This window comes from Engystomops pustulosus, chromosome 7, assembly GCF_040894005.1.
Source record: "Engystomops pustulosus chromosome 7, aEngPut4.maternal, whole genome shotgun sequence".
Taxonomy (NCBI): Eukaryota; Metazoa; Chordata; class Amphibia; order Anura; family Leptodactylidae; genus Engystomops; species Engystomops pustulosus.
In genome coordinates, this window is record NC_092417.1 from 10,263,530 (window position 1) to 10,278,656 (window position 15,127).

Genomic DNA, 15,127 nt, shown 5'->3' on the forward strand with positions numbered 1-15,127 from the left:
TATCCGCACACAGTCCAATCACGAGCGGCGCTCTCTGGTGGTGGACGGACAACTCCCCATCATCACGTTTCAAGATGATCCAGACCTTAAAGATGACTTGAGTGACCTCACCGAGCTGGAAAGGCTCCCAGAGATCGCAGACACCGAGTCCTCTGAGGAAGAGGGAGGTGGGCCGCCAACATCGCCCTCAAGCACGCGAGGTAAGAGGTGTCCACAATGATCAAATGACCTCATACACAGCGCTATAGTGTGTGGCGCTATACGGTCACATGTCCGCTACTCTTCTTCGTACCAAGATTTTACTGATTTTCTTGTTTGTTCAAACATTTATTTTATAAACTTTATGGCTGATGCAAAGTTCCACATTTTGGAATTTTTTCACAACTACAGCAACAAAATTGTTACATATAGTGCAGGACGTTCTCTATCCATTGATTCTATGGTTTGGGATCTCTACATCCTTTGTCTCCTGTCGTTGCAGAGTTTCTGAGGATGCAGGACATTCCAGAGGAGGCCGAGAGCGTTCAGGACCTGAGAGACGCAGAGATGGGATCTTCCGAAAGTTAAGGAACGTAGGAATTTACGACAAGATGGACGAACCGCTCTACCCAGAGGAGCGGCGAAATAAAGTGACTGATACTGTTAGTGGCGGAAGAAACGGCTCAATCCCCTCCTGTATACATTTTGTTTTTAGAAATGAATGAATTCACTTATTGACGGAAAAACTTCCATGCCCTCGGATACCTGCCCATGTCAGGAATGTGGATGTGGGGAAGTCACATAGACCCTTGTTACCAAATGTTACCAAACTTCTCTTAAATTTTAGCAGGAAATGTCCAGGGATAATTATGTTTGGCCGATCAGTGGGATCTGTGAGGCCTCCCAATCACCGGCTCTTCAATCCGTGTTACACTCGGGATATGGAACCGGAAGTTGTTGACTCCGTGTCCCGTTTAGTTGCCGGAAGCTGAAAATACGGAGTGTGAACAGAAGTTATGGCTGCAGTTACGTGTTTTAAATGCTACTCAAATGGAAGCCTCAAGTCAACCGGAACGTGGAGGGGCCTCGGCCAATCGGATCTGCTGAAACGCATGAAATCGGGCCAAGACCCCCCTCCTTGTTTTGGTTGACTTATGTTTCTAAATGCAAGCCGGCCGTAATGTGTGACCGCAGTCATGACCGCTCCTAAGAATATCTTATATTCCAAATAATTTAGTGCCATCAATTTCACCCTAAAAAAAATCACAACACATCGGGGCATCACTTATGTCTCCCTCATGAAAGGCGAGAAGAAAACCCAATCTTCCAAAACCAACTATTTTTGGGGGCAGTTATAACTACGGGGGAAAACATTCCAATTTGTTTGTTTTAGAAGTTACAATTTTCCAAAATTGACCTAGTGACCCCCCCCCCCCACATCCAGGAAGTGGCCGAGCGCCGCAGCTTTCTCCAAGACGGGTATATTGTCACTTACCTTGATCCCGCTGGATGGACATTATTTATTATTTTATGGAATTTTAATTATTTTATTTTTGTTTCTTTTTTTAAGTTATTGTTTGACACATCCAAACAGGTTCAAGGAGAAGCCAATAACCCGAAGCTGAAGGAATTATTTTTCCATGACTGTTAAGAAAGCCAAACGAGCCGCGTCTGGAGGCATCATTGTTACCAGGCCGAGGCCTCGCACACAGGTTACTAGACCAAATCATTATCACTCCTGACACCTGGACAAAAATAATAATGTACCTGTAGGACTCGGCAGCTTTCAGGCTGTGTTCACACGCTGCATATTAAAGTGCAGCGGGGAGGAGCCTTTCCCGATCACAGATGACTTTAGACCTAAACACTTGCTGCCAGGAAAGATTTAGATATTTTGGATAGTTTACTGTTAAAATACAATGGGGTTCATTTACTTACCCGTCCGGAGGAGTCCCAGAAAGTGCATTGTCCGTGTATAATGTGCTGTGCAGGGAGTCACTAAGATCCTGCCCCTGATATCCTGCATGTGTCACTACCCCGCTCAGGTCCCCGGAGTTCACCTTCTTCTTCCTGGTGCATGTAAGTGCATTGTCCGTGTATAATGTGCTGTGCAGGGAGTCACTAAGATCCTGCCCCTGATATCCTGCATGTGTCACTACCCCGCTCAGGTCCCCGGAGTTCACCTTCTTCTTCCTGGTGCATGTAAGTGCATTGTCCGTGTATAATGCGCTGTGCGGGGAGTCACTAAGATCGTGCGCCCGATATCCTGCATGTGTCGCTTCCCCGCTCAGGTCCCTGGAGTTCACCTTCTTCTTCCTGGTGCATGTAAGTGCATTGTCTGTGTATAATGCGCTGTGTGGGGAGTCACTAAGATCCTGCCCCCGATATCCTGCATGTGTCGCTTCCCCGCTCAGGTCCCAGGAGTTCACCTTCTTCTTCCCGGTGCATGGAAGTGCATTGTCCGTGTATAATGCGCTGTGCGGGAAGTCACTAAGATCGTGCGCCCGATATCCTTCATGTGTCGCTTCCCCGCTCAGGTCCCTGGAGTTCACCTTCTTCTTCCTGGTGCATGTAAGTGCATTGTCTGTGTATAATGCGCTGTGCGGGGAGTCTCTAAGATCGTGCGCCCGATATCCTGCATGTGCCGCTTCCCCGCTCAGGTCCCCGGAGTTCACCTTCTTCTTCCTGGTGCATGTAAGTGGATTGTCTGTGTATAATGCACTGTGCGGGGAGTCACTAAGATCGTGGACCCGATATCCTGCATGTGTCGCTTCCCCGCTCAGGTCCCCGGAGTTCACCTTCTTCTTCCTGGTGCATGTAAGTGCATTGTCCGTGTATAATGCGCTGTGCGGGGATTCACTAAGATCCTGCACCCGATATCCTGCATGTGTCGCTCCCCGCTCAGGTCCGCAGGAGTTCACCTTCTTCTTCCTGGTGCATGTAAGTGCATTGTCCGTGTATAATGCGCTGTGCGGGGAGTCACTAAGATCGTGTGCCCGATATCCTGCATGTGTCTCTTCCCCGCTCAGGTCCCCGGAGTTCACCTTCTTCCTGGTGCATGTAAGTGCATTGTCCGTGTATAATGCGCTGTGCTGGGAGTCACTAAGATCCTACGCCCGATATCCTGCATGTGCCGCTTCCCCGCTCAGGTCCCCGGAGTTCACCTTCTTCTTCCTGGTGCATGTAAGTGGATTGTCTGTGTATAATGCACTGTGCGGGGAGTCACTAAGATCGTGGACCCGATATCCTGCATGTGTCGCTTCCCCGCTCAGGTCCCCGGAGTTCACCTTCTTCTTCCTGGTGCATGTAAGTGCATTGTCCGTGTATAATGCGCTGTGCGGGGATTCACTAAGATCCTGCACCCGATATCCTGCATGTGTCGCTCCCCGCTCAGGTCCGCAGGAGTTCACCTTCTTCTTCCTGGTGCATGTAAGTGCATTGTCCGTGTATAATGCGCTGTGCGGGGAGTCACTAAGATCGTGTGCCCGATATCCTGCATGTGTCTCTTCCCCGCTCAGGTCCCCGGAGTTCACCTTCTTCCTGGTGCATGTAAGTGCATTGTCCGTGTATAATGCGCTGTGCTGGGAGTCACTAAGATCCTACGCCCGATATCCTGCATGTGCCGCTTCCCCGCTCAGGTCCCCGGAGTTCACCTTCTTCTTCCTGGTGCATGTAAGTGCATTGTCCGTGTATAATGCGCTGTGCGGGGAGTCACTAAGATCGTGTGCCCGATATCCTGCATGTGTCACTTCCCCACTCAGGTCCCCGGAGTTCACCTTCTTCTTCCTGGTGCATGTAAGTGCATTGTCCGTGTATAATGCGCTGTGCGGGGAGTCACTATGATCGTGCGCCCGATATCCTGCATGTGTCACTTCCCCGCTCAGGTCCCTGGAGTTCACCTTCTTCCTGGTGCATGTAAGTGCATTGTCCGTGTATAATGCGCTGTGCCGGGAGTCACTAAGATCCTGCGCCCGATATCCTGCATGTGTCGCTTCCCCGCTCAGGTCCCCGGAGTTCACCTTCTTCTTCCTGGTGCATGTAAGTGCATTGTCCGTGTATAATGCGCTGTGCGGGGAGTCACTAAGATCCTGCACCCGATATCCTGCATGTGTCGCTTCCCCGCTCAGGTCCCCGGAGTTCACCTTCTTCTTCCTGGTGCATGTAAGTGCATTGTCCGTGTATAATGCGCTGTGCGGGGAGTCACTAAGATCCTGCGCCCGATATCCTGCATGTGTCACTTCCCCGCTCAGGTCCCCGGAGTTCACCTTCTTCTTCCTGGTGCATGTAAGTGCATTGTCCGTGTATAATGCGCTGTGCGGGGACTCCCTAAGATCGTGCGTCCAATATCCTTCATGTGTCGCTTCCCCGCTCAGGTCCCCAGGGTTCACCTTCTTCTTCCTGGTGCATGTAAGTGCATTGTCCGTGTATAATGCGCTGTGCGGGGACTCCCTAAGATCGTGCGTCCAATATCCTTCATGTGTCGCTTCCCCGCTCAGGTCCCCAGGGTTCTCCTTCTTCTTCCTGGTGCATGCTTGGTCTTGCGACACAATTTGAATCTTAAATCCCGCGCTCAGTCCGAATCAGTTGGATCGTCCAATGGCCCGCACCCTGATTTCTGCCAAATGAAAGGAGCGCAACTGCACCACAATCCGATCACATGTGACACAATCCCTTGTTAAATCCCTGTCCCAGCCGTGCAAATCCTGAAAACATCAGAAAGTGCGCCCACGGACCCTTAGTAAATAAGCCCCAATGTTGTTTGCCACCAATCATTCAGGTCTAAACACATCTGCGTTCGGGAGAAGCTTGAATTGCCTCGGCCTGAAGGCAGAAGAGGGAGAAATCTGTATAAATATCATTAAAAACTACAAAAATAAAATAGTGATATTGGGCGACACAAGATGTGACCCTCCGAAGGATCAAAATATGGTGCAAATTTTTGGTTCGTTCACGATTATCCTGCAACTATTTTTGGCACATTTTACACATCACATTTCTCTTCTTCCTCAATGTTTCCGTGTAAAAAAAAAAAAAAAAAAAATTTAGTTTCTTTTTCACATTAAAACTTTCGTGGCTGCTTTACACTAACGAGGAAAAAAAACCCGAAAATCGACTATTAGAACCGTCAGACCTATTTATATTTTGTACGAACCGATCTCATGTAAATAGTTTTAGATTTTTACTGCGGTCCTGTTTTGTTTCACAATTTTTTTTGTTTTTTTTTTTTATCGACTTGCGTCTGCATTTTTAATTGTGTTTTTTTTTTTTTTTTAAAACAATAAGCACTCGGTAAAGCAGAGATGGGGAACTCCGAAGCAAAGCTGCTGGAAATAATCAATCATAATCATAATTACATTTTACTCTGCACCCCAGGAGGGAAATGAAATGTTTTTCTTTTATAATTTTTTAACTTTCCAAGTGGGCGGGGCTTTTTTTTTTTCAACCTGAGGTTTTTTTTTTAATTCAGAGAAACAAAATGGCCGCCTCCACTTTCTGCGATTTTCCCCGATGGACCAATCAGTGATGTACTGTTAACTGTTAACCAGCAGCTTCTTCCGAAAATTTTTTTTTTAATACAGTCAAAAAAAAGAAAACCTGAGTAAGATATTTAACAGATATTTGTATGTGTATATATATAAATATTAAGACAAGTTTTGTAAATAGCCTGACTTAATATTGTATGAAATTCATGGATTTTTTTTTTGTTCTGATAAAACTCCAAAAAAAAAAAAAAGGAAAAAAGTTATTTTTGCTTTGCTGGTCAATAAAATGTATTCATATGGAAGGTGCTGGCAGTTGTCTGTGTTCTTGATTTATGCCACTAATATGGAGGCCACTGACCAGTCCACGGGATCCAGCTTATGGACTGGTGTCTTAGGCGAACTGCACACGGTCAGGGTCGGACTGGACCAGCGGTGAGAATACTGGTGGGTCCTAAAACCTATTAGCTCCGCCCACTCATGCGTGTCAACTCCGCCCCCGCACCGGCTGTGTCGGGACTTTAACTCTGTGTCCGGAGAAGACACAGAATAACCGGATGGTGCAGAGAGGTATTAGCACATTATGGGAGGGATATGAGAGGGGAAAAAAATATGTGGTGTATGAGGGGGGCGCACAATTTGGGGGTATGAGAGGGGGCTACAATATAAGGGAGAGAAGAGAGAGGACACATTGATGAAGAGATGTGAGGCCACACTATTAGGGGAAGGTGACAATATGAGGAGGTCGTAATATGAGGAGGAGATGAGAGGAGGCCACAATATGAGTAAAAAATATCATTTTAGTGCCTAATATATTGTTTCCAAGTCATGCCACTTTAGCCAAACACCCCAAAAATCACGATGTGGGTTCTCCCGAGTACGGCAATAGTACGGTGTGTGCAAGAAATATGGAGGGCGAGGCTGATGTGGTTCTCCCTGGTGCAACCCCTGAGTCTCTGTCAAATATGTCCCTGGATAATGGATGGGGAGCCCGTGGTGGTGACAGCCGTATCCAGGGATCAGATGGAGGCAACGTTGTGCAAATCAACACCCGGTTCTTTATTGAACAGCAGGCAATGGCCTAGACGGTCTCACAGCAGATCTGGACTCTGGTACTGGAGTGGTCATGGAGAGGGGTCCTCAGGATTAGTGCACCATCCTGCTAGTAGATGCTGGGATAATGGAGATGGAGCTGTGTCCAAACTGTGGAAGCAGCAGCTCTGGGTTAGAGTCTCCGGACTCAGTAGCTGGGATTGGGTTCTGTGTCAGCACTGCAGATGTGCTCCACACTCTGTCTCTCTCTTAGCTCTGACCATGTGCTCCCCCTGCACAGGGGTTTTATTCTCCCCCTGGTCAGGTGGTAGCTCCTCTCCAATCACACTCCAGATTACAATACAGCCACATGATTGGATAGTATCTTACACCCATGTAACTATTGCCTGTCCAGGCAGAGGCTTCAGCTGCAGATACCTGAGATCTCCCTGGGTGAGTAGCGCAGGCTCACCAGGCCTGACAGGTAGAGGGCGCTATTCACAACTACCACCTTGTCTAAACGTTGGCCGGGGTGTTGAAGACTCTTACACAACTTATACATCACGCCCTACCTCGCCCTCTTATTGGGCAGGTATTGGGCGGAACTGAAGTCTCCCTTTGAAATGCACCAGAGACCCGTTTATCGATAAATTCCTCTCTGGAGTATACACTTCCATAAATCGGGCACTCGGGTAGTCTAATATGGGTCGGACCTTATACAACCTATCATAACTGGGGCCATCTCTGGGTGGGCACTGAGAATTATTGGCAAAAAGCAAAAACCTATGGATGGCTTCAAAGCGCATCCTACTCGTCGCCATGCGGAACATCGGGGTGGGTACAGAATGTCTGTGCTCCAATAGTCCCTGATAGTGAGCTTTTTGACGAGTCCCATAAGAAACAGAAACAGGGATCTACCTTTGAGGTTGCGAATAAAAAGAAGTGGGGTTACAGCGTAGAGATTGGTCTGGGAAACCATCAGACCAACTAGGTCCTCACTAAAAAAAACCTTAAAGTAGTCCACTGGTCAGAGCCCTGCCGTGTCTCTGCGTATCCCAGGACTGGCCGTAAAATCAGGGGCATAATTACTGGGGGTCACCCATGTGGGGTCAGAAGTCCGGGGCACTCCAGGAGAAGTCCGGGGCACTCCAGGAGAAGTCCGGGGCACGCCAGGAGTAGTCCCGGGCACACCAGGAGAAGTCCGGGGCACGCCAGGAGTAGTCCCGGGCACACCAGGAGTAGTCCCGGGCACACCAGGAGAAGTCCGGGGCACACCAGGAGAAGTTCGGGGCACTCCAGCAGAAGTTCGGGGCACACCAGGAGAAGTCCGGGGCACTCCAGGAGAAGTCCCGGGCACACCAGGAGAAGTTCGGGGCACTCCAGGAGAAGTTCGGGGCACACCAGCAGAAGTCCGGGGCACACCAGGAGATGTCCGGGGCACAACAGGAGAAGTTCGGGGCACACCAGCAGAAGTCCGAGGCACACCAGGAGAAGTCCGAGGCACACCAGGAGAAGTCCGGGGCACACCAGGAGATGTTCGCTTTGTGAGGACGAGGTGGACAGATAAAACGGACACTCGTCCCCACTAGCTGACTCCGTATCGGAGGCCATATAGTTATACACCTCCAAGTCAGTGTATGATTTCTGTGACATGATGGGGCGAGGTAGTACACAACCTCTGCAGAACAACACGTACTCCTCCACACAAAAACTTATATTAATTACTGGGGAGGCTGCATGGGGCATTTCCCACCCTCGGCTTATATTCTATGCAGTAACTTTTCCAAGTATTTTGTGGAAAAATTAGGGGCCTCGGCTTATACTTGAGTTTCGTGTAGTTTCCCCTTCTGTTCCATCCTGCACCCTGCCACCACTACAGGGTTAACATTAAAGGGGTTTTCCGACAAACACAAGTTAGGCCCTTTCCACAGCATAGGGCCTAACTTTACTGAACGGTGGGGGTCTCCATGAGGAGACACCCACAGATCACGAAAATGAGGGGTCAAGTGGGGTCCTGCATACCTCCGCCAGACTAATGGCGCAGACGGCCGCACATGACCGCTCTGCTCCATTAATCTCTATGGAGCTGACGGAGATCGGGGAGCGCTGGCAGGATGATCATACTGGTAGGTGATTAGATTGTGAGCCCCATGGGGACAGGCACCGATTTGGCAAGGTCTGTGCTGCGTAATCTGTGTGCGCCATATAAATAATAATAATTGTTGGTATTATTATCATAATTCCCCAAACCAAATACCGCACACAAAATCTCGGAAAAAGAATTGCAGTAACTGTAGTGACCAGCAGGTGGTGGCGCTGTCCTGTCACTTATACTAGTCTAAGGAGGTCACTGGCCGATGTAACTCCTACAGACAGCCAGCATCAGTCTGTAGTCACAGCGCCCCCTAGTACAGCACTGAGGAGGTGAGGGGCATGCTGGGAGGATGTCCTGTGCATATACGCTGCACGTCTGTATACAGATCACTAATAACAGAGATCCTATGGGATGTTACTATTAGATATTACAGCAGGGGACACGTAATCATAGTTAAAAAAAGTAACCCCCTCCTGTCTAGGCTAAGGCTAATAAAAGTCTGGACAGGGGTGTCTGGGGCGTCAGCCATAGTCTGGACAGGGGTGTCTGGAGCGTCAGCCATAGTCTGGACAGGGGTGTCTGGGGCGTCAGCCATAGTCTGGACAGGGGTGTCTGGGGCGTCAGCCATAGTCTGGACAGGGGTGTCTGGGGCGTCAGCCATAGTCTGGACAGGGGTGTCTGGGGTGTCAGCCATAGTCTGGACAGGGGTGTCTGGGGCGTCAGCCATAGTCTGCACAGGGGTGTCTGGGGCGTCAGCCATAGTCTGGACAGGGGTGTCTGGGGCGTCAGCCATAGTCTGGACAGGGGTGTCTGGGGCGTCAGCCATAGTCTGGACAGGGGTGTCTGGGGCGTCAGCCATAGTCTGCACAGGGGTGTCTGGGGCGTCAGCCATAGTATGGACAGGGGTGTCTGGGGCGTCAGCCATAGTATGGACAGGGGTGTCTGGGGCGTCAGCCATAGTCTGGACAGGGGTGTCTGGGGCGTCAGCCATAGTCTGCACAGGGGTGTCTGGGGCGTCAGCCATAGTATGGACAGGGGTGTCTGGGGCGTCAGCCATAGTATGGACAGGGGTGTCTGGGGCGTCAGCCATAGTCTGGACAGGGGTGTCTGGGGCGTCAGCCATAGTCTGGACAGGGGTGTCTGGGGGTCAGCCATAGTCTGGACAGGGGTGTCTGGGGCGTCAGCCATAGTCTGGACAGGGGTGTCTGGGGCGTCAGCCATAGTCTGGACAGGGGTGTCTGGGGCGTCAGCCATAGTCTGGACAGGGGTGTCTGGGGCGTCAGCCATAGTCTGGACAGGGGTGTCTGGGGCGTCAGCCATAGTCTGGACAGGGGTGTCTGGGGCGTCAGCAATAGCCTGGACAGGGGTCTCTGGGGCGTCAGCCATAGTCTGGACAGGGGTGTCTGGGGCGTCAGCCATAGTCTGGACAGGGGTGTCTGGGGCGTCAGCAATAGCCTGGACAGGGGTCTCTGGGGCATCAGCCATGGTCTGGACAGGGGTGTCTGGGGCGTCAGCCATAGTCCGGACAGGGGTGTCTGGGGCGTCAGCCATAGTCTGGACAGGGGTGTCTGGGGCGTCAGCAATAGCCTGGACAGGGGTCTCTGGGGCATCAGCCATGGTCTGGACAGGGGTGTCTGGGGCGTCAGCCATAGTCTGGACAGGGGTGTCTGGGGCGTCAGCCATAGTCTGGACAGGGGTGTCTGGGGCGTCAGCATTAGTCTGGACAGGGGTGTCTGGGGCATCAGCCATAGTCCGGACAGGGGTGTCTGGGGCGTCAGCCATAGTCTGGACAGGGGTGTCTGGGGCATCAGCCATAGTCTGGACAGGGGTGTCTGGGGCATCAGCCATAGTCTGGACAGGGGTGTCTGGGTCCCTGTGGTCTTAGCTCAGACTGCAGGGTTGGCGTAACATTGATCTGAGCCCCGAAAATGATGCATGGAGTGGGGGGGGGGGGGGGGGAGGTGCCGATCACAGGCATATAAATGTCAACATTAGATTACAGCGGAAACCCTGTGTTTCCCAATGACAGTTGAGCTGCGGTGCAGAACCGAATCGGCATTGGCTCCACCACATACTATTACGGCAAGGAGAGCTTTTTGCCAATTATCCTGCCGTAATAGTACACTGTAGAGCGGAAACAGGTTAAAGACTTGTCACCAGTATTTTAACCCTCCCCCCCCCCTCCACACACACCAGCAATGCTTGCCGGGGAAGGGTTACAGACCCTCTCCATATCATCTAAAATTAGCTGCCAGTGAGGGGCTGTACATTAATTACAGCTGTTTTGCTGATATGCAACTGACTTGACTGACTGACATGACTCTTTTATCATGGGTATGACTCTTCTTTTCTCCTGGGCTGCCAGTGAACCACATCCTCTTATTTTGACTGAAAAAGGTCCTCCAAAAGATCCTGAAACTGAACATTGAGAGCAGCAGAAGGGACACATCCTCCATTCCCCAAGACGCTGATTCCAGCACCATATGTAGGAAGTGGTTCCAGACTTGTGGGGGCTATAATATTCTGCTGCTGTATGCATGTGATCACATGAGATCAAAGAAGCCTCCATGGAGGATGGGGGGGAGTAGCACTGCATGGAGTTGGCTGTGATTTCATGTGATCAGATGCATACATGGGGTAGGCACTGCAAATATTAGTGGGTAGAGGACCCTAGGTGACATCACCCTGGTCACATGACATGAAGTTCTTAATAAGTGAGGAGGCATTAGGGGTGGGAATTAGCAGTAGATGGGAGGAGCTAGTCTAGCAGGACTCGCCCCCTTTGATGCCAGGTAATATAACACGAAGGTTGATTTGTGGGGATGTAACGGAAACAATTTTTAGCTAAAATTAGGGGGTCAGTCAGTTACTAGGACTCTATGGGAACATGTCATCAGCTGTATATGTGCAAATGTGCTGACGGGTTCCCTCTAAATTTATTAACCACAGGAAGCAGTGATTTTCTGGCAGAAATAGACGTATATTCACATTACATACATTTATGAAGTTACACTTATTTGTATCTTGCATGAAAGGCTTAGATACACCAACACATTAGACTACATGAAACACAATTAGGCTTAGATACACATCTTCAATAGAGAGCATCACAAATCAGGCTTGGATACACCAACTGAATAAACAATGCCAAAAATAAGAGGCTTAGATACAAATGTTGAGAATATGACAAGGGATTAGATACACCAGCTTATTAGGTGATATCATTGTAACATAAAAGGCTTAGATACACTCACTATAGACTTGCATATATCTACCCCTTACACAATACCACAAATTGGAGGCTTAGATACACCAACTCTTTAGATGGATGACACAAGGCGGGTTTAGATACGCTGTATCCCCAGAGATGATGTCATGGCGCTGATATCCGTGTAACGAGGGGATTTATTACCACTTTGTAGATTTTATATTTGTCAGATTTCAGTCGTCTCCATGAAATTCTTGTTAATCTGCAATAAAAATTCCATCCAGTTACATATTATTAAAAAGAGGAAATTAAAAGCCGCGCTCGGCGCCAGCAGAAGCCGTATCCCCGGGTCTCATCGTGTCCCTGCAATGTCACCTGTAACCCGGGAGGATCCGCAACCCCAGCATTGTAAAAGGGAATAACATGTTACATCTCGTCACATCGTAACTATGTGTCACCTCCTGTCATCCCGGCCCGATCCATGTATCTAATCCTGTCCTGTGTGATACTGCCTGCCGAGCTGTGTATCTAATCCTCTCCTGTGTGATATTGCCTGCTGCGCTGTGTATCTAATCCTATCCTGTGTGATACTGCCTGCTGCGCTGTGTATCTAATCCTATCCTGTGTGATACTGTCTGCTGAGCTGTGTATCTAATCCTATCCTGTGTGATACTGTCTGCTGAGCTGTGTATCTAATCCTCTCCTGTGTGATACTGCCTGCCGTGCTGTGTATCTAATCCTCTCCTGTGTGATACTGTCTGCTGAGCTGTGTATCTAATCCTCTCCTGTGTGATACTGCCTGCCGAGCTGTGTATCTAATCCTCTCCTGTGTGATACTGACTGCCGAGCTGTGTATCTAATCCTCTCCTGTGTGATACTGACTGCCGAGCTGTGTATCTAATCCTATCCTGTGTGATACTGTCTGCTGAGCTGTGTATCTAATCCTATCCTGTGTGATACTGTATGCTGAGCTGTGTATCTAATCCTATCCTGTGTGATACTGTATGCTGAGCTGTGTATCTAATCCTATCATGTGTGATACTGTCTGCTGAGCTGTGTATCTAATCCCATCATGTGTGATACTGTATGCTGAGCTGTGTATCTAATCCTATCCTGTGTTATACTGCTGAGCTGTGTATCTAATCCTATCCTGTGTGATACTGACTGCTGAGCTGTGTATCTAATCCTATCATGTGTGATACTGTCTGCTGAGCTGTGTATCTAATCCTATCCTGTGTGATACTGACTGCTGAGCTGTGTATCTAATCCTATCCTGTGTGATACTGTCTGCTGAGCTGTGTATCTAATCCTATCATGTTTGATACAGTCTGCTGAGCTGTGTATCTAATCCTATCCTGTGTGATACAGTCTGCTGAGCTGTGTATCTCATCCTGTCCTGCACATGCTTTACCATCCAGACCCTCAGCACACGGTCTAAGTGAAGAGAGACATTGGGGCTCATTAACTCGCAGCCGCAACACAATCCCCTGCGAAATACCTGTCCCAGCTGCGTGAATAGTCCAACGAAAGTGCAATCCGCGACCCTTAGTAAATAAATCCCGTTGTGGAGAACACTTTCATTGCTGTACTAATCCCAGAACCAGAATCCGGAGACTCTAACCCAGAGCTGCAGCTTCCACAGTTTGGACACAGCTCCAACTACGCCATCATCTACTACCAGGCTGGTGCACTATTCCTGAGGACCCCTCTCCATGACCGCTCCAGTAACCAGAATCTGCTGTGAGACCGTTTTGGCCATTGCCTGCTACCTGTTGTTCAATAAAGAACTGTAAGTTGATTTGCACAACGTTGCCTCCATCTGATCCCTGGATACGGCTGTTACCACCACGGGCTCCCCCATCCATCACCTAGGGGCATATATTACAGACCCCAAAGGGTTGCCCCAGGGAGAACCAGTACATCAGCCTCTCCCTCCATATTTCTTGCACACACCACCTGCTGGAGACCTGCCAGGCTGTAGGACAGTCCTCCGGTCCCCATACCAAGCACCGTGACATCAATGTGCCCTAGGCCGCAACCGCCAGCCACTCCGGTATTCTGGGCCCCGGCTGCCTCCAGGCCCCAAGGAAAGGCCCCGGTGGGGGATGTAACATACAAGAAGTGATGTCCTCCTCTGGTTTCCTCTTCCATCTCTCATCCTGTACATGGTGACGGGTCTCGTCTGTCTCGGTAATAAGACGAGACGGGATAATGCGATTCCGTGTTCTGGGATCACTTGTTTCTGCTAAACTCGCTGTGACCCCACTACAAATGCTACACACGATCCTCGTCATCTAATCTAATACACAGGGAAGTCACAAGTCACGACTACATCTATATACACCGCACAGATACTGTACATTCACTACATGTGAACTAATACACAGACCCTTACATACAAAGCCTTATATACAGAGCCTTATATACAGAGCCTTATATACAGAGCCTTATATACAGGGTCTTATATACAGAGCCTTATATACAGAGCCTTATATACAGAGCCTTATATACAGGGTCTTATATACAGAGCCTTATATACAGGGCCTTATATACAGGGCCTTATATACAGAGCCTTATACACAGGGCCTTATACACAGAGCCTTATATACAGGGCCTTATATACAGGGCCTTATATACAGAGCCTTATATACAGCGCCTTATATACAGGGCCTTATATACAGAGCCTTATAGACAGGGCCTTATATACAGGACCTTATATACAGGGCCTCATATACAGGGCCTTATATATGGGGCCTTATATACAGAGCTTTATATACAGCGCCTTATATACAGGGCCTTATATACAGAGGCTTATAGACAGTGCCTTATATACAGGGCCTTATACACAGGGCCTTATACACAGAGCCTTATATACAGAGCCTTATATACAGTACAGGGCCTTATACACAGAGCCTTATATACAGGGCCTTATACACAGAGCCTTATATACAATTCCTTATAATAATAATGTGCCCCTGTATGAGCGTATCCAACTGAACATACGGACTGAACTTCCTGCACGTAACATTGCTGCGTGGCCAGTTGTCATATCGCCCTTCACTCCAAAACAGACATGGAGCCCAAATATTTCGTGATTCCCTTAACACCAAACAACAGTAACATCTAATGAGTCCTGTCTCCCACCTTGTACAAATCAAACAAAATTGGTGTCAAACGTTTGTGCAGCAGAAATTTTCGTTGTGTCGCTATCATTTTTAAGATATTAATAAAAGTTTCAAGAGGTCAACCAGTCCCCTCCACATTGCCCAAATCAAACAAAACTGGTGTCAATCAATTGTTCTACGTTTGTGCTGGTTGGTACTGCTCACATTT

General features: G+C 49.0%; 1 protein-coding gene across 9 annotated transcripts in view; it reads left to right on the plus strand.

Annotated features, from left to right (window-relative positions):
- Positions 1-1,922, plus strand: part of ARHGEF2 (Rho/Rac guanine nucleotide exchange factor 2) — a 113,970-nt gene extending 112,048 nt beyond the window's left edge. For all 9 annotated transcript variants that reach the window (XM_072114621.1, XM_072114623.1, XM_072114622.1 and 6 more), the window contains 2 exons: positions 14-200; positions 482-1,922. In XM_072114621.1, the coding sequence (XP_071970722.1) occupies positions 14-200; positions 482-567 (273 nt within the window). In that variant the 3' untranslated portion in view covers positions 568-1,922. The remainder of the gene's footprint in view (positions 1-13; positions 201-481) is intronic.
- The last annotated feature ends 13,205 nt before the right edge of the window (positions 1,923-15,127 follow it).